Source organism: Lampetra fluviatilis, chromosome 26, assembly GCF_964198595.1.
Source record: "Lampetra fluviatilis chromosome 26, kcLamFluv1.1, whole genome shotgun sequence".
Taxonomy (NCBI): domain Eukaryota; kingdom Metazoa; phylum Chordata; class Hyperoartia; order Petromyzontiformes; family Petromyzontidae; genus Lampetra; species Lampetra fluviatilis.
The window spans coordinates 9,521,106-9,540,821 of NC_136300.1; the positions used below are offsets into that span (position 1 = coordinate 9,521,106).

The 19,716-nt window shown below is 45.0% G+C and overlaps 1 protein-coding gene across 3 annotated transcripts; it reads right to left on the reverse strand.

The window, feature by feature from the left end:
- Positions 1-1,690: 1,690 nt before the first annotated feature.
- NGDN (neuroguidin) lies at positions 1,691-18,922 on the reverse strand. Of its 3 annotated transcripts, none has more exons than XM_078868708.1 (11): positions 12,691-12,749; positions 11,701-11,760; positions 10,540-10,611; positions 10,010-10,147; positions 9,360-9,444; positions 8,409-8,461; positions 7,413-7,521; positions 5,875-6,049; positions 3,008-3,167; positions 2,686-2,740; positions 1,691-2,327 (listed from the first exon to the last, which is right to left on the reverse strand). In XM_078868708.1, exons 1-11 carry the CDS (start codon positions 12,703-12,705, stop codon positions 2,308-2,310), a joined length of 942 nt encoding a protein of 313 aa, XP_078724834.1. In that variant the 5' UTR covers positions 12,706-12,749; the 3' UTR covers positions 1,691-2,307. The 3 variants fall into 3 exon arrangements, with proteins under 3 accessions (XP_078724834.1, XP_078724836.1, XP_078724835.1); XM_078868710.1 differs by lacking the exon at positions 12,691-12,749 and adding an exon at positions 18,864-18,922 and having other exon boundaries at positions 1,694-2,327; XM_078868709.1 differs by having other exon boundaries at positions 1,694-2,327; positions 12,687-12,700.
- Positions 18,923-19,716: the final 794 nt, after the last annotated feature.

Consider the following 19,716-nt stretch of genomic DNA (forward strand, 5'->3'; position numbering starts at 1 on the left):
TCAGCAAGCCTTCGACACTCCACGTGGCCTCAAAGGGCACCTGACCTGGCACAGGCACCGTGGTGATGTCACAGTCACTTCGTGGCGAGTTATTGGTGGGTTATTGGTGTTGGTGTGCGCGCGCGGACGTGGGGAGCGGTAGTGTAGCGGTTAGCGCGCAGCTGTACGAAAGCAGCAACGCGAGTTCGATTCTTGCTCACGGCCAACACCAGGACTGTATCTGGTGTGGTGTGTAAACATCACCACCGGGGAGACAAAGGCAACCGGGCGTGGCGCTGGCCACCCACCTCCTCGTGTGCCATTCCGGCCTTCATGTGTGCTGTTTGCTAACAGCTCTTGCCCTGACAGTTTAAGGCTATATGGGTTTTTTGTGTTTGTGTGTACACGTGTGGGGGCAGTGGTAGCACAACGATGAGCGCGCTGTGCTACCAAACTGGCGACCAAAGTGGAATTCCCGATCACGATCAACACCAGTGACGATTATCTGAATGGGACCTGGGCGTCCCCTATGTCGACTTAGCCTCAAATGAATACGTGGTGCAGTTCGTAAACATCGCTATTGGGGAGGCAAAGGCAGCCAAGCGTGGCACTGGCCACTCACCGCCTCGTGTGCCGTGACGGCCTTCATAGGCGCTGCTCACTAACAGCACTTGCCCCGACAGCCTGTTAAGGATACACGAGGGATCGTTGTCGTTGGGGTGTCTGCAATTGTGTTGACTCATTGCCCCCCTTCCGACGACAAGCTAGCATGACTCAATGTAAGTGAAAACACATTCCTGCGGAGGGAGCTGGTAGGAACGTTTGGTTGCTCGGTCAATGGCCAGGGTCAACGGCGGCGTGGTGTATTCCGCAAATATGCCCGACTGTGAGGGCGGGCACAAGCCGGCGTGAGTTGGTTAAACGTTGAGTTTTATAAGGGCACCACGGGGTGACCAGCCCCTCCCCACCTAGCCCCACCCCACCCAGCCCCACCCCACCAAGCCCCTCCCTGCACGACGGACACAATAATCCCATGGGCTGGTGTAACCAGGTTCCTACCAGTAATAAACGTTTTTTGTTACTATATTTTATTTACTAGTCTTTTTTACAGTGTTACATGCTAATGTACAATATTTCTTCTTGAATTTAACAATGCTTCCCTTTTTGTTGAACCGCAACATTTCATAACACTTACCTTATGTACATTTAAATAGTGCATTGTTCCGACTTATGAACGGATCTCAGGAACGAATTAAGTTAGTAACCAGAGGACTAACCGTATTCTCGAGTGTGTGCCAGACCACCAACACCGGGAGGTGAGCGCAGAAAGTTTAATTTGAAACTGTCTGCGAAGATTAGGCACATCACCTAGGCTGCCCGCTTTGTCCTCAAGTCTCGCAGTAATCCCGTGTGCCACGAATAGGTTACTATCTTGCAGCTCCTCTTAACTCGACAATTCTGCATTTTTACTTCATGAGTACGCTTGTTAATTCCCTTTAATCATGGCTCGCAAGCATCATGCTAGCAGGGACCATTTTCCTCTCATTGCATCTCCCCCCATCAACACCAACCTTAGTCGTCAAATCAAAGGTAATATAAAAATACACATTTTTAATTGATCTACTTAATAATTATTGTTAAAGGTAAGAAAAAACACCTCATTGTTATTTATAATGTATTATTTATTGCAGTCATCGTTTTAAAGAATGTAACACCTCGCAAATTGAGGGTTTATTGTATTATCCAAAAAACCATGGCTCTCAAAGATAGTTATTTTCATATTGGTTTATTCTCAAACTTTTTCTTGTACATAAAACACAATTCCAGACAAACGAAAAATTGTTACTTTCGTTAGTGTCTTGACAAACATAAGCAAATCAATAATTTAATTTAATGTTAGGTTGAAAGAAAACTACTTTTTAAAATGGCATCTAACAATGGGTAGCCGTCACCTAAAAAACGTTGTGTCACAAATCAAAACTGGAGGGCGAAGCCTTGATAATAATAATGCAGCTGGTGGTGGACTGTTTGCTTCAACACGTTAATATCATTAATCATTGATCGTTTCTGCGTGGATTAAATATCGGCCGTTCTATGTGCGTCAAGCGTATGTACGCAGGTGGGGGGGGGGTGTCAAAAGTATGCGTGCGTACAGGGAGGGGGGGAGGGGGTCACGTTGACAGATTTTTGCGTACATACTAAATGGATGGCCCCTAACTGGAGTCTCAAAACCTTTATTTAAGTCTTAACAGCACATTTTTTGTACAAAAAAACGTGTGGTCGGAGATTTCTGGATGTGAAAATGCAAATTTCCAAATAACTTCCCCTTCAGTGCCTCCGCCGGAAACCTGCAAAACAACCATGTAATTAAAACACATTTTCACAGATTAGGTTTGAAATATTATGAAAAATACCGTGCAATGGGGTTACAGTTCTAATATACAACTCGTCATTCTACTTCTGGATGAAGCCCCCTCCCCCACACTGTACTGGTTATGTGGGTTGTTTGACCATCTTTTTAATAAAGGTTGGCGAGGGTCAATTGTCAAGGACAAGTAAAGACATCACTCAACAGATATTAGCCATGGCATGGAATTCAACTCAGGTTGTCAGGTTCAGAGCAGTGCGCTTACTAATGTGCGCTTCTCATGCAAGCAATGAGTTTATTTTATCTTAATGATCAGTCATTAACGTCACAACATTTACCTTTCTTTCCCTTCTTTTTAAGTACTTTCTTCTTTTTCTTGTGAGGCCTCTCATCCTAAAAAGTACACAAATCAGATTTAACTTGAGGGATTACAACAAACTTGCTACGCAGCAGTTCCAGTGAAAACTCCATCCATTTTACATTTACTTCATGCCTAAAAATTACTGAACAGAGCCCCAACATGCACTCATGCGCTGATTTGAAAAAAGAATTTACAAACCAGCAGCACAACACCTCATCCCACACTGCATTTCCCTTTGGCTCTGCCCGTAACTTTTAAATAATTCGTGTGTACCAATCCATTGACCAACCACCACCTACTTCGTCCTCCCCCAGCGTTCCATCTCTGGTCAGCGCACTGATGTCACCAAAGTGTGTGAGTGAGTCCAGCTGCGATGTCATGGCCAAGGCGCGCTTTCTCTTCTGCTGCTCCTTTTTGGGCACGTTGAGACGTACCATCATCGCCTCCTCATACTCCTTTCTGCGTGCGCACAGTGAAAAACGGTCATTAATCCTCCATCTCTGTGGCTCCCCACCAACTTCTGATTCCACAGTATTCCAAATCAACGCTGTCAAGGCAATTGAGGCTGGGAATGGGAACACTCATGACAACACAATGGAGTGCACCAGCCTATATTTTACTATAATGAACTTATTAAAATATTTGACCTCGTAAATATGCAGGATTTCTGTAGAGGCTCCCAGTTAACATTCACTCAGTGAGAGGTCACTCATTTTCCTTGTTATCCTATGCATTTTCATTCTCCCATAGCATGGAACTCCCTTCTCCCAGTCATCTGTGCTGTTGGCTTCCTGGCCCTGATTCAATTCCAGACTCACCTGAATTTCTCTTCCAACGGCTACCTTGCTCTTTATGAAATCAAGATGCCATTTCTGTACATGTCCAGATGCAATCATATTGTCGCTATTCAAATGCAAATTGTATTATAGACAAAACCCATACAAAACAAATCTGTGTTTGAAAAGTACAATGCCACAATGAATAAATACCGGAATTCCCTGCTATAAGTAGTCGCGTAATGCGTCGCTCTACATATACATGTATAGTGGGTACCGTCGAAATTCCCTCAACCCACGTGCTCAGCCTCCATCATTGTGCAAGTGTTAGGTAAAGACTCCAGTATAAGGTGACAGTTTATATAAAAAATACAAAGGGCTTCCAAAGATGAGTGCAAAATGCAGTGAATTATGTATTAATCTAAAGGTAAAATTACACATTTTAAAAGCTTTGAAGGTGCCTACATTTTTTGCCTACCCATGGCCTCGGGGAAAACTATTCAAGTTAATGTGGTAAAAATTCTAGAATGTGCTTCCCTTTAAGTGCCATTAAAATAACTTGCATAGCAGTTGTGGAACTACAGAAACTATGGAAAGACTTTTACGTGTCTGGATTGAAGATAAAAATCAGCATAGCTTTTCAACCATATCTGGTAAGTTTTATCTAATAATTTGAATACATTGTTTATTAAAATGTATGTTAACGTATACTCATGTGCATTTTTGTATACTTCATTACATTCAGTCACTCGTTTTTTCCAGAAATATCAGCTAGGAATGCAACCCCCGACTTTAACATTGTATATGGGAAATTAAGAGTTCACTTTCTCATTAACGCATCCCTTACGTTTCACAGGGGTTTTCCTGTATATGAATTACATGCAAACATAAAGGCAGTTAGGCAAAGATATCGGTTTTGTCAATGAAAACACTTCCTTTTAATTAATTGGTATATGGTTCTTGTTGGTGTTAAAGCATGGCAACGTTTGATAAGTTTTTACGTCATGAAGTCTTATTAGCAAGGTGCGGCCTGTTTATCCAACACAGCTAGGTAGCCTGATGTATGCATAAAAGCTACGGAGGTTCAGATTTCAAGTTGCAGCAATATATTATTGCAGTGTTCTGAAATAAATTTTGGTTGCCGTCGTGATGCTGCCCCACCACTTACCTACTGTCCCCAACCCACCACTTCCATTGTTCGGCAGGGACACGCCCCCCCCCTCCCCCTTCTACAACCCCCACCACTACCCCATACGTCAAGGATTTCCACTGAACTCACGGTTTTTCATAACCCTGAGCATATCATGCCCATGCAATTGATTCTAGTTTTTTGTTGTTATTGTTTATCTGAATATAATGCACTCAAGCATATTTTTTGCAGTGTACTGGCAGCTGTCGCTGGTTCAGGATCCTATGAGAAAGGGAGCGTGGCTTAAAGAGAAGGGGGCAGGGCGTGAGGAGAAAGGAACAGGGCCTGAAGAGGCAGCCCAATTAAAACAGGGCCCAAAACAACTGCAATCCCCGCAACTCTCAAAACAACTCTGCATATAGATGTGTACTTTAGCTGTTCACTTCCCTTTTGATATAAGAAAATGAAAACTCAAATAAGCACAGCAAGCAGTAATAATGTAATGCCGTAGATCCGGCCACAAGCCAACGAGTGCATGTAACATGCTCATTTTTTGTCCGTTTGGCAACCTAATGCTGCTCCCTACAGCTGAGTACAACAAAGTGCACCCACCTTCATCTAATCTCGTTAAAGTGCAGCAGCTAAGCAAAGCAGGTTTGAGTCTAGGTAGTGTGTGGACAGGTGCCAACTAATGGCAAACAGTTTATCATGGTCTTTGGTTTTTTCGGTAAAGTCACGTAGGTTAAAAAAGAAAACAAATAAATTAAATGACGACGTTTCGGAGGCAACACAAGCTTCCGTCTTCAGGTGAAACCGTCACAGCAAAATTGCTGCATCAAGTGAAGAGAAGTCCCAAGAGACACGACCTTATATACTGGTTATCATAGGCCTGCATGGCTACGTGATGGGAAGCAGGAGGCAATGCAGCAGAATCCACTGCTGTATTGTTCTTCTATGTTCCCCACCTTCACAAATCCTCAATGACCACCAAAGTGGAATAATGTTAATAACCCTCATGACTCACCCAGCATAGAGATGCCTTTATCCAACAGAAGATGGGAAAAAAATTGCTGTACATATGCATTCATATAAAAAAATTACTCTTTAAAAAAATACGAAATTACCAGGTAACGGTCACTGAGTGAAATAGCTTTTTCATATGTGACCTTGCCACAAATGAAAGTGCAAAGAAGTGGCTTATCATGTGGAAACGTATAGTCAAATATATCTGAGCAACAACCCCCAATGGGGCTCTGGGCACCTGTGCTGGTCCTCACGGCTGTGGCGCATGCGGTGCATGTTGTATCCGTCGCGGATCTCCTCAGGCGCCTCCGAGTACTCCTCGTGCAGCTCACGAATCACAGAGCTGCTCAGCGCACGCCGCCGCGCATCCTCCAAGCGCTTCCGCTGCCGGTCCGCCTCCGTGTCATCCTGGTCTGCGGACGCAAAGAAACACACACATGAGCATGAACGGATAGACGGACAGACCCATCTACGGCCATATGGAAACCTTGTTTTGTCAAATGAAAGCACACCCGGGATCTCAAGGATGCCATGTGCAAAGGGGTTTGAGCGATGGTTGCTCATCGTTTTGATCATGAGTAAACAATGGCATCAGTTGAGCAGTTATTGAGTTCATAGTTTGAGTCCAAGATTGCCAATATCTTGAGGTATGGTTGTAGCATTATAAACCACAATCGCTGACAGAGGCATGTAATGGCCAACCATAATGTGTCCCAACTCCATTCCTCGTAATGCCCCCAACGGTCCACTGCATGCACTTGGTAATCACGGTCAACTGTAGTAATGCTTGGGGAGTTGCAAGGACTGGAGTGCAGAAAACATACCCCAGGCTCAACCGAACCAATTCAGAAGCCAGACGATGCCAACCAGAGGATTAAACATAGTAATATTAAAGCAACGATGAAAGGGCAGATGTGGAAAGACCACCGCAAGGAGACGTCAGGGAAATGTTTACGCCTCAATGGCCCAAAAGCCAAATACACTTTTCTGCCCCCCAGTATTGTCCACCCGCCAACTACGACCAGGCCGATCCCAACCCTCCTTCCTTATCAATCCCTCTTGTTTTACTGAATCAAAACTACACAACTACGTCCAATAACCCAATTCTTCATTTCAAACTATTATCATGCAATGTACAATTTTATAATTGCTATATTCTTTGGTTCTTTCGGTAAAGTCACGTAGATAGAATACAAATTAAGTGAATATAAAAAACACACACTTGGGCTACGCCCATCTCTAAACCTTTATAAACAGTTTGCCTTTAGAGGCTAACCCCCCCCCCCCCCAATTTTCCTGATGACGACCGCTTGTGTTGCGATCGAAACGTCGTGGTTTTTGCTTTAGTTGATTTTTATTTTATTCAGGTTAGAACCAGGCCACAGTCTACATTATAGACTGCCAGTACACTCACCGAGGTTAAGAACCAGGCTACAGTCTACATTATAGACTGCCAGTACACTCACTCCGATTTAGAACCAGGCTAGTCTACATTAGTGTTTTTTTAATTCACTTTCTTTTTTATAAGTATTCTATCTACGTGACTTTACCGAAAGAACCAAAGAATATGAATTCCTGCTGTCACGAAAGTTAAGTAAAAATGTATAATTGCTGTAAAGCACCTTGGTAAAGGCGCTATATAAACCTCATTAAGGTAAGACGAAGCACAATTCCCTCCTGTGCATGTATGTATGTTGAACTTCTTTCGAACCGTGCGTAGCCAACCGCGCTAATCGGAGATGCGGGAAACACAATGAGCAGGCATCTATATCTTACTGTAGGGCATTGCTGCAATCTGCGGCGGGACATATCTATTTTGTTTCTTCTGATCTTCCTTCGTTGTCTTCTCGTCTTGTTCACTGTCTTCATCATTCTCATCACCCAACTGTCACAAAGCACATACCCAACAGAACGAGGGAAAGGGAGGAAGGGTATAATGTGATATTTCTTTACCTCAATCCTATCATACCTTTCTTTCCATATTACCCTCATCAGTCAATATACAGTAAACCCTCTCTATCCACGAGGGTTAGATTCTTGAAAACAATCAGGAATTAAGAATTCGCAAATGCAGAAACTTTGTTCCAATGGGAAAAATGGGGTTACATTCCTGGTACAAGTGAACATGGGGGGGAATTGTAAATGTTTAATAACAATGACCGCAATAAATACTATATAAAGACCAATGTGTTTTTTAAATTACATTTACTGGTGATGATTTGATAATGATGGAGGTGGTGGTGATGCTCAAAAATTCAGGTGGGTGACTACCGGGAGATGCATGTGATTGATAATCTTTTTCACAGATGTCCATTTTAGCACTGGGCAGCACTCGCTGCAATACTTTCCCCGATTGCATTCACGTTTTTTTTAAATGGAACTCAGTAAACTTTTATACCAAAATGTATAAATGAGTCGACTGCAAGTACGTATCAAGTATAATGCAGAAATATACTTTTTTCACTGTCATCATTCAAATGTAAAATTCTACACGCACCTCCCCGGTGTCGGTGATCTGGTACTACGTCCACTCGTAAATACTGGAGTCCGGTAGGTCACGAATAGGGACTAAGTATACATTTAGGAACTCGTTAATATGCAAAACTCGCACATAGCCACCACATACCTCATATGGTTCCTACTGCCCTTATCAGCTCCACAATTACTTTACTTAAATCCGTGAAAGTGAGAATTCACTCAGAAATATGCAATCTGCAAAGCATTACAGCACAAGTTCTTAAAATGCAGAATGCAAGGCTGTTTCGTGCTTACCTTGCTAACCATGTTGTCAGGGTTGGGCTTGAATCTCAGTGGGTTATTCTCTCCTACAAAAAAGTGGAACAATGTGCAAAACAGCTTGACAACGCTGAATCCTGACAATTGCATTATGACTGCAGGTATTGTGGTCTATGCAAACATGACTCCTTGTAAAAAAGGTGTCAGTTTTGTTGCCAGATGGAAGGGTAAAAAACCAATTATCATATTTTTTACTGGCAAATGAGGTTCCAATAATGTGCAAATACATATAACATGACAACCTGGAGGATGGCTAAGTTGCAAATGCCACCAAAAAAGCCTCAAATGGCATAAAATAAACAACACTAAATTCTCATATACAAATACGGAATTTTATATGGCTGCCAAGCAAAAAATAATTCGCTCTTTTCTTACAGATGTGCAAATGCATCCCTGGTTAAAGCTTCGATGGTAAGGCACTCCCCGTTACAGTGCTATAAATGTCACACGTCTTAATACACCAATGTGGCGGCATCATCAAAGCACTGCGACATGGCACCTGACCGTCATTTCAAAGTCTCGTTTCTCATTCGCAAACAGCTATTGGCAAACAGTCCAGGAGTGTCTTACATTAAAAGCACACATTTTCTTAAACCCCACTAAACACACAATGCTCTTTATAATGCATATAACTTACTGGCATAAACAAAGCGAAAGAAGCTGCAATAATGGTTTGAACGAGTCAATCGAAAGACAAGGGGGACTTTCCAAAATCATGTAGCAGGGCCCAGTCGAAGGGAAGTCAGCCAAGGAGCAGAAGGATGATGAAAAGTGTCAAGGACATTAGTGGTATGCATTGTGCAGATCATAAAAATGTTTACCCCATGATTAAGGGATGATGATGATTATTATTACGAAACTATGTACATAAACACACATGGTGGTTTCATTTTGTGAAGTTCAAAACCAACAACCGTCCAAGCTTACCCATGCTGCCAGTGAGTGTGGTCTTCACCAGCTTGTCAATCTGGTAGCGTAGCTTCTGTTCTACAGGACGCATCTTCTCCAGCACCTACAGGGAAAACGTCCTCCTCTTGAAACAAGCCTTTGGAATTTACCATTTGTCATTGCTTCAGGATGGAGGTAAACATTGCTGACACCTGCAATTAGCACGGTTGGCTACGTATGGTGCAAAATACGTTTAACATACATACAATCATGTTCTTTACGCAAGTGTTGTTACAGTCACTGAACATGTAATGGTTAATCTCCGCACCCTCGATATTCAATCAATTATCAGGATTCGAAGTTGTGAAGCTTCAAGAATACCGGCTTATTGCCACTGTGGTTAATAAATATGGTATATGTAGTAATCTCCAGTGGCTGCATGGGTTACGCAAATGTATGCATGTTGAACTTCTCGCACCAAATGTATCCAACCATGCTAATCGGAGGTGTGGGGGAAGAACAAACTAAGATGATGATGATGTGCAACATACAAACTATTTCCATTCTTATACATACAATTCTATACAGTGTTCATAAAATGTTTTGAGATACATCTGTATATACCGAGAACACCATTAATAATCACGAAGCATGGCTCGAGGTAATGCAAAAAATAAACAATTACTCACAGTTCTCACTTCCACCAAGCGGAAGATCGCCGGCTCATTTACCAACGTCTGTCCTTCCACTTTCTTAAGCATCACGAAAGTCAGGTCCATCAGGTAGGTGAGCAGCATATGGTTCTTAACGTCCAATAAACTCAGCCCCTGTATGTGGATTCACAGGCAAGTGTCAACCAAGATCAGTGTTGCCAAATCAGATCAGCAATTCTCTAGTAAGAGTGACTCTTTGAGGTTCCCGAATAAAAATGTTTTTGTCCAGGTGACTTTAGTGAGAAATTGAGCTACTTTCTGGGACAAGTAAATAATGCAGATTTAGGGGCAATTCCAGTTAAATATTGGCAATCCTATAACAGTTAACTGTGTAATATTTGTTAAATCGGCAGGCATAATTGACTTTAGGTCATTCTAGTGACCTTTGTGACTTTTTGAAGTTCGTTTTGGGTTAGCAACAATGGCAATATATCCCAAGCACGTTCACAAGCGTTTAAAGAAACAACGAGACGACAGTAGAGTAAAAATGCCTGGCAGTAACGTACCTTGGCCATGTCAAAATCTTCACTCGTGCATTTATTCCAAAGCCCTTGAACGTGCGATGTAACACTGGTCACCTGAAATTAAGAGCATCATGGATTAGAATAACAATTCTAAAAATGCAAACTATGAATAAATATAACACATAGGATTTTGCAAACAATGATTTCCAATTTATTTTTGGGTCAGATCGCGTCATTGAAATGTTATACACCCTCCTCCACATTTAACAATTGGGTACCCAAATGTTATGGATTCCTCTCCAATATATCGGTGTGCTGAAGCGGTAATACACTGGAAGGTTTGTTCACATGACAACTGTATTACCTGGTTGTGTCACGTGGAGAGTGTACGCCATCCATTTTGCTTATGCAATATCATCAACATCAATTAAGAATAACCTTAATACACTTTATAATTGTGGTCATCTTCGCTTTTACCACATGTCAAGATGCCTACCGTGAACAGAATTTGTGGAATTACAGCTTCCAAACCATTAACATAACTAAAGTACAAATGTAATGTGCAACAAGTTTAGTCAATCTACTGCTGGGTGAGGGCCTCCCCATGCCACGTGGGTCGTGCGGGTTCAAGTAAAGTTCATATTGTTTATCCAGGTTGAGAATTCAAGAGACCAGGATTAAGAGTCTTACTTGCAAGAGTGACCTGGGTCACCAAAATGACAAAACCAAACAAGTTGAAGCTGGACTTGAAGGCGGGGCACACACACGTGGATGGATAGTACCGTACAACAAAATATGTTTCTGCACGGACCTCTGCTGCCCACAAATAAGCCCACTAACATAACAACTTTGGTTTCGATAATTGGTTTTTTACCCTTCTATCTGGCAACAAGACTGACACCTTTTTTTACCAACATGTGTAAAACATGTGCAGTAGGCGTTGTGGGTATATATTCATGTCTATGCAAACATGACTCCTTGTAAAAAAGGTGTCAGTTTTGTTGCCAGATAGAAGGGTAAAAAAACAATTATCATATTTTGAACTGGCAAATGAGGTTCCAATGGTGTAAACTTTGGTTTCCCCTGTAAATGAAACAGTCAATCTCAGTGGGCTTCTCGTGATGTAACATAGAGACAGGTGTTGTGATTGTAGCAGTCTTGATAATTGTTGGACACTCTCTAGTGCTCTTTACAATCATTTACCTGCTCCTTCAGCGAATTCAAGAGGCTTAAGGCCTCCTTGACGTCCTTGTCTGGATATGTCTGGACACAAAAATGAAAATTCCACGCGTTCATCACAGACTGCATAAGAACCCATACACACACACATTCAACGTTGGGCTAACGCTGGTCTAACGGTTCCAAACACACGCAAACTTTGGCGTGTTTAACTGGGAAATCTCATCTTTCAATATAGGCAAGTCGGTAACGTGAGTGAACTGGACTCCTCATGGCCGATGTTTTCACTGCAATAAGAACACAACCTAACAATTTACAGCACTGTGCTAGACGAGCCTTTGACCACACGACACACAGAATTGGCCCGGTTATCGCCACAACTCGGAAACCAAGCAACTTTGGGCCTGGGCAGTGTGGATGGGCGACCAACATGCGTAAAACATGTGCAGTAGGCGTTGTGGGTATATATTCATAACTTCTTTCGCACCTTACGCTACCAACCATGCTTATGGGAGGTGCGGGATAAGTAAAGAGCAGGGTGGCACAATATCATTATTGTATCGTACCCCCCTCCCCCAACTCCACCGTCAACAACACGCACTGACCGGAGCGGTGAAGTATGGTTAAAATAAGCCTTCACTGCCTGCAACGGCGTGGAGGCCTTCATTCCGCAGTGGATTGACTGCACGTGGACTGCTACCGCCACCTCTGCCCATCAATGAATCACTAACATGAACTAAATAAACGCCCCAGTCCCCGCACACGCATGTCCGCACTTCTAGCTGAACACACGTGTGCGAGTACAGTACAGTACAGTATCAAACAACGCGCTCCGTTCCTCCTTGACCGCTCCGCACCACGCAAGCGCGCCACATTATCGGACAGGGCCAATTTAAAGTGTCGCTTGTAAAGAATGTTTACGTGCGGCGGTGACCAGATAAAAAAAACACAAGAAGAAAGTTCAACATTAGCAAAAAGGGGGGACGAACATCAGAGTAACGTTACAGCACTCACCGTGTTCGCCGCCATGGTTCTGGAGTGGCACACCACGTGGGGCTGACCACGCCCCCCGCCCGCCTTACCAGACCAGAGGTTTTTAACCTCCAATGACGATCGCTTGCCAGAACAAAGGTTTTTTTGCCTCTAGATGGGGCTTGTTGGCAGCATGGAGGTTTTATCAAACTTAATTTGGAGCTTTCGAGACTGCAGGAATTACTCTTTGGTTCTTTCGGTAAAGTCACGTATAAATATAAAATAATAAATTAAATACTAGCATACGACGTTTCCATTGCAACACAAGCAATCAACATCAGGTATAAATGAAATAGAAACACAAATCTAGTATACTTAGAAATGTAATGTAATACAACAGAGAGTCGGATAACATAACAGTCAACACCCTACCTGGTTGATTACGTTCTTCCTGAGAATGCTAAATTTGAGAGAGAGATAAAACACAGAACCAGAGACATATGGAGGTTTTATCTCTGGGTGTAAGCATTTGCCAGACCAATAGGGTTTAGGCATCGTGCAGATCACAACCATTTTTATTTTTTTGTTTAACCTCTCGATGGAATAATTTTTTAAGAATTAGAATATTTATTTATACTGGAGGAATTCGATGAGCTATAAAGCTCTTTTTCACAGATGTCCAGTAGGGGCGGGTAAGAACGTTACAACAACAAACAGTACAAAACACGATAGTAGTGCAAGGTAGAAGAAAGGCAAACAATGATTTTATTTTCTACCTACGTGACTTTACCGAAAGAACCAAATAGTATGGATTCCTGCAGTCACGAAAGCTTAAAATCCAGAAAAGTATACAAATCACCCAAACACATACAAAATAAAACTAAACCATCCCCATCCTACCAGGCAAAGCCCACTGAGGTATTAACTTATTTTTCAGAAGCGACCTGGCCACAAATGATAGCTAAAAAAGTGGCTTTTTCATTTGGACATTAAATTTGAACCTTATGGCGGGACCCCGGGGTCCCATAAGCCCCCGGCTCTCGCATAAACTGCGTTGCGACGTCATTGTATGTCTGTTGAAGGCGAACGATACGGCAATCTATTCCTCTCGACGAGCTTTACACGATGCGCTAATCAACGTTTCAAAGTGTTGTTTCTTCTGCGCATTCGTCTTCGCTGCTGCGCTTGGGGGCCATCCATAAATGACGTCAGGGGGGGGGGGTGAGAAATGTGACGTCACATCAAAATGAGCAACTTTAAATAAATATAGACAACACGTTCTACTTAATTAAATAGACTTTTTAATAAATGTTTTATCCTACAACATCAGAGTGCAGCGCCACATTAAATACGCACTACAATGACAATAGTTTAAGGGAAAATGTCAAAACTGGGTGGTTTTTAACTTTTGCCGACAAAACTGGATCCCAAATGTCAAAACTGGGTGGTCTTGGAAAACGACAGGCAAAACAGGGTGGTGCTTTTTGATATGACAAAACTGGGTGATGTTCAATGTGGACAAATGTCAAAACTGGGTGAAGAAGGTGTACGATTTAATGTATCATTTTGTACACGTTTAGGTCCTTGCGTTATTCATCCATATGTCGCCACAGATTTAGAGCATTCCAAATGATGTTTCTCGTGGCTCATGTTCCATACCTTGCACCACAAACTTCCCGTTTGCATACTGGCACAGTGTGCCAGCTCGCTACTACAGTAACACTTACTTGCCATATGTATACTGGCACAGTGTGCCAGCTTGCAACTACAGTAACACTTTCAGCTCGCGAACATACACGAACTTGCCATTTGTATACTGGTACAGTGTGCCAGCTTGCATGCTACACCTACTACAGTAGAACAACGGTAGATAGTGTTTGCGTCGAGAAGTATGGTGCTGCACACTTAGAACAAAACATGTTTGTTACATATATATAACTACTTCGACGGGCAAGAGTGCTTGTTGTGGCCCTTGGCGCGACAGAAGGAGCACCGCGTGAGGCCCAATGGGCCACCTTTGCCACGGTTGCGAATCCGACGCTTCTTCGGGCGGCCAGCCTTCTTCTGACGAGGAGGTGGCATCATGGTGTTGTCGCGTTGCAGCTCCTCGGCAATGGGCAGCTCGATACCGGCAACCGAGGTCCATGTCGTGTTGATGGCAGAGACTTGGTAACACACCGCACATGCGTCGTAGAGCTCGGGCATCCGCCCAAACGCCATGAGGGCACGAATGTAGTGCCGACACGGCAAGCCCATCTGCTTCATGTACCCGCACGTGCACGACCGAGAGCTGAGATCGACTCGGCGCTTGGCAGAGGCGTAGGCGTCTGGATCCTTTACGTATGCACGCGTCGAGGTACTCTCGTAGACCTTGTACCTCGGGGCCAACGTCTGCTGAGCGTCGATGAGTCCTTGAGCGTACGGCGTAATGACACGCCCTTGAGCGGCCCACTTCTCGGCGTCGCTGCGGTGGGCAAAGGCCGTCGTCATCATGTCTTCCATGTGGTGCATGAGGAAGTGGAAGGGGTCCATCTCGCGAGCCGGCAGGGCCTCGCTGTTCGTGGACTCCACAAAGTTCGTCGTGCGCCAGCCGTACAATGGCGTCGTGTGCAGGTGCGGGTAGAGCGCCCACGTGTGGGGGTCGATCTTGTTGTAGTACGTGGCCGCCGCAGGCAGAGCTACGCCCAAGCAGCCCAAGGAGCTGCGGAACGCGGCCTCGGAGGCGCACCCTTGGGCATCGTAGATGATGCCTTGGAGGTCGGGCGTGAACGCGGAGCCGATGTTGTCCACGCCGTTGCAGATCAAATGCCGCGTGCAGTGGATGAGCATGAGGTCCTTCCAGTCGGAGGCTAGGATGCCCGTGCCACGATCGCAGAAGACCGGCGTGCCGTCGAGCTCGATGTCGTTGGTCGTGCAGCAGTTGAGAAACCAGTCGTAGGCCGCTGCCGTCTCGGACGGCACCAGCGCCACGGCGAGAAGGACGTTGCGGTTGTTGCCGTCGCGCCCAACGAGGACGAGCATGGTTCCATTGTAGGCGCGCGCCTTCATGTGCGACCCGTCGATGCCGACGACGCGTTGAAGACTTGGCTGCAACGAGCGTGCGATCGGGTTGCAGATGAACGCACCCCAGAAGATGCCCGCGTCTTCTCGCACACTGCAGGTCGTCGCTTTGAGCTTGCCGAACGTCTCCACCAGCGAGTTGATGAACTCGAAGCCTGCATGGGCCGCACTCTCGTTCGCCGCGATGCACGTGTCCTTGGCGCGGTACATCATCCGGGTCGGGACAATGACGCGAGCAACGTCGGCGACCTGGGCAATGACAGTCGGTGCGGAGGTACGGGGGTTGGCGCGAAAGGCCGAACGGGCTGTCGTGTTCGCCTCCACTTGGCGCTGCGTGATCTTGGTAGTGCCCGTGCAGCCGTGGTGATCCGTGCACAGCGCCGAGACGTGGAAGCCGCGTCGTTCCCCCGTGAGCTTCGTCAGCTTCACCTTGAAGGAACAAGGTGTTGAACTAGAGCAGACGATGGCAACGTGCCGTCCGCCGCTTCGCTTGAGGTCAAGGACCGCGCGCTTGCCTTGTTGCAAAGCAAAGTCTTGGATGCCGTGGATGGCCTCGCGGCGCGTGGTAAAAGTCTTCTTGGGGTGGAGGGTTGCCATTCGAATGTGAGCAAAGTGGCAGTGCGCCCGCCTGGTCGCAAGCCCGCCCCGAGCTCACTTCCGAGTCCGAGCCGTAGCTTGAAATGTTGGTCGTTGGGGTGCTGGCACACTGTGCCAGCGTACAAATATCAAGTGTGTGTAGTTATATGGTGCTGGCACACTGTGCCAGCATACTAATACCACGTGTTTAGATGAATGGGGTGCTGGCACAGTGTGCCAGTATACAAATACCAAGTGTTTGGATGAATGGGGTGCTGGCACATTGTGCTAGTATACAATTATCAAGTGTATTTGACAAATGTCAAAACTGGGTGCACCCTGAGTGTCCAAAACTCAAGTTTTTGGCCACCCAGGGTGCACCCAGTTTTGACATTTGGGATCCAGTTTTGTCGGCAAAAGTTAAAAACCACCCAGTTTTGACATTTTCCCATAGTTTAAAGCGATTTGAAGCATGTTTTATATTTGGGGGGGGGGGGCAGAGCTTTGTGACGTCATATTTGAGGGGGGGCTGATTATTTGTGACGCCGTGTGACGAAGGGGGGGGGGGGGTAAAAAAATCGTCCAAAATCGCGTGACGTCATTTATGGACGGCCCCTTGGACATGACATTAGAATGATCTGCGCCAGGTGGGTCGCGGCGTTTATGTGCGCGGTGGGACGGAGTCACCAAAAATAAATGAATTAATTACGATTTTGACTTATTCGGGACCCCGGGGTCCCGCCATCAGGTTCATTTATCACATCTAAATAATCTCAATGCACGTTTCTAAATATGGAGGGGAAAACCGGAGAACCCGGAGAAAAAATCCATGCGGCCACGGGGAGAACACGAAAACTCCAAACATACAGCAGGCGTCAGGGTCTGGATCGAACCCCGAGACCTCCCTGCATACATACCAGACGAGGAAGAAATATCTCACCACCGTGGCGCCCCTTAAAACAATAAAGTATATACATTAAAGTTGCATCCCGATCCAGGCGTCCGAGCCCCATGTGTACTGCTTCTCTTCTGCTGCACTGCTTCCTGCCAACCAGGGACAGGGAAACCACGGTGCAATAGCGCGCGCGTGTGTGGTTTTTTGTAGGGTGTCTTTCCAACGAAGAAGGGGCCAGACAACCTTTTGAACGGCTGCCTTGGTAGAGTTCGCCAATAATGAGTTCCTTTGGAATGCGATCGTCTGACATTCTCATTACGTTTCTGGCCCATCGCAGCTGATGCTTCCTCGGCAGTATTTGAACATCCAGCATGCACGCCCTGTCCAAAGTACCTTATCGTTGGTTAATCTCTCAGCATCTACTTTGGGCCTTTGTGGTCATTTATTTTAATGACATTCATGTCGTTTAAATGCCCCTTTGCGCACAGCTTACATGTGCTTCAATGTTCCAATCGCTTTCCTTAATTTATTTGGATTATTATGCACACTAGGCTGAGCTTTAATAATTTCCAGTAGAAGTGTAGAGTAACATATATGTAATGGATCGACAGAGGCGCACACACTCGTATGGAGGCAACACTTTAACACAACTGCAAAACAACTGTAACACACACACTATAAAGTCACGTAGAAGGGAAATAATAAAATAATAAAAATAAAACATGATCAAATAATATAAAGTAATATAATAAAATGTATTTATTATTATTTTATTATTTCCCTTCTACGTGACTTTACCGAAAGAACCAAGAAGATGAATCCCTGCAGTCACGAAAGCTTTAAATCGAAATTTACACACACTATATATAAGGTGGTGACCACCGTCCTAATCTCGCTAACACTCGGGCACTACTCAACGTGGCCAAGCCAGGAGGGCTTCTGTATGGCCACGACGACTTGAGGTTTCTGTCTTCATGAGGCATCTTCATCCCGGACACGAACAGCTCCGCTTTGCGTGCAGAGCCCGCTTATATGCGCCTCGGTGTGGCCGGCCACACCCAGGCCACGCCCACCTTCTCGAACCCCCGAGAAGGCTCTGCTCCCCGACCACGTGACCCCCAAGGTCCCTCTGGGGCTACTGGCCCCCACCTTGTCCCGGTCGAGTTCATTCAGAGTGCAACGGCCTGACACGATTCCTGTGGCACTCGTTAACAGCCTCCAACACAGCAGTGTCGTCATTCATACCGACCCGACATAGTAGTGACGTCACGTGTGTACAGACCCAACACGGTAGTGACGTCATATGTCACTACATATACACCAAATATCTATGATGTTTTTTTAAAGTACAGAAACCGTCCAGGATTTTCCGAAGCAAGGGTACTGTAAGGTTCGTAAAGTTGAATTGCTTAATGGATGTATTTGTTCTAATTATCTAAAGAATTATAAAAAAACAATTGTATTTTCTGAAATATTATTGAAGACAATGAAAAGCCCACTGGAGACCCACCTCTGACCGATCCATAGGTACGTTGGAGCATTAAAAAAACGTGATTTTGGATATTGATCAAGAAAGCCTACGTGTTAAACTATACAAAAAAATTGATTTTCAGAAATTTTCCGGACAGAATAAAGTTGGTACAGATTTACTTCGCAACTTCTGAAGCCAATTTCCAGCAGTTACCACAAGGGGGCAGCGTCAACCAGCGGATGAATGGATCCCGGAACGTGGCTCTCATGGTGATGTGGGGCCTCCACATTCATTGCCCGGCAGAAACAGCCGGATGATGATGATGTCAGCCCGTTACGGAGAGTCTAAAGCAGATAGAAGCAACATCGCTTACCCCCCTTTCATTAACGCGAAATCCCCGAGGGTTGTATTATAGCCCGTGGAACCCTCCTAAGCCACACACGCGGACACACGTACGTAGACACACACACGCACACAAAGACAGAGATCCCCCGTAAAGCCTTAACAGACTTTTGGAGCAAGTGCTGTTAACGAGTACCGATGAACGCCGGCACGGCACAGGAGGGGTGGGTGTCGGGGTGGGTGTCCGGGTGGGTAGTCAGATAGTCGTCACTGGTGTTGGTGGCCGTGAGTGGGAATGCACTCGTGAGATTAAAGTTCGTGTTCTACCACGTGTGTAATTAGTAAGTTTTGGCAGCCGTATCTTGTAGCAAGTGTCTTGGAAACGTAAACCAGCCAGTGTCTATCTTTTCGTATTGCCAACAGAAGGCACCGACTGGCAATGAAGAGCTTACAGAGATGGAATATTGACTTTAATCTATGTATATAAAAGGGAAATTTGTGAATACGTGTGTCTGTTCGAAATGTTTAGCATACTTCCCGACATGCAACAAACTTGAAATTTAGCATGTGGGTAGTTTCCAGACTGTACAGCATGCAAAAAGTATAAAAATAGACTTTTGTATTTTTTTGGGGGGTGTGAGGGGGGCGCAATAATGGATATATTTTGCACGGCAAGTGAGCTGTGACGTCACATCTGTGATGTCACCCGCATGCGGAAGCGTTA

Bases quoted from the DNA above. Each gene is read 5' to 3' on its own strand.
- NGDN (XM_078868708.1), bottom strand. The intron at 10,612-11,700 runs GTAAATGATTGT...TCTTAATTTCAG, and splicing joins TGAATTCGCTGAAGGAGCAG to GTGACCAGTGTTACATCGCA. The intron at 7,522-8,408 runs GTAAGCACGAAA...GCTTTGTGACAG, and splicing joins CTGACAACATGGTTAGCAAG to TTGGGTGATGAGAATGATGA.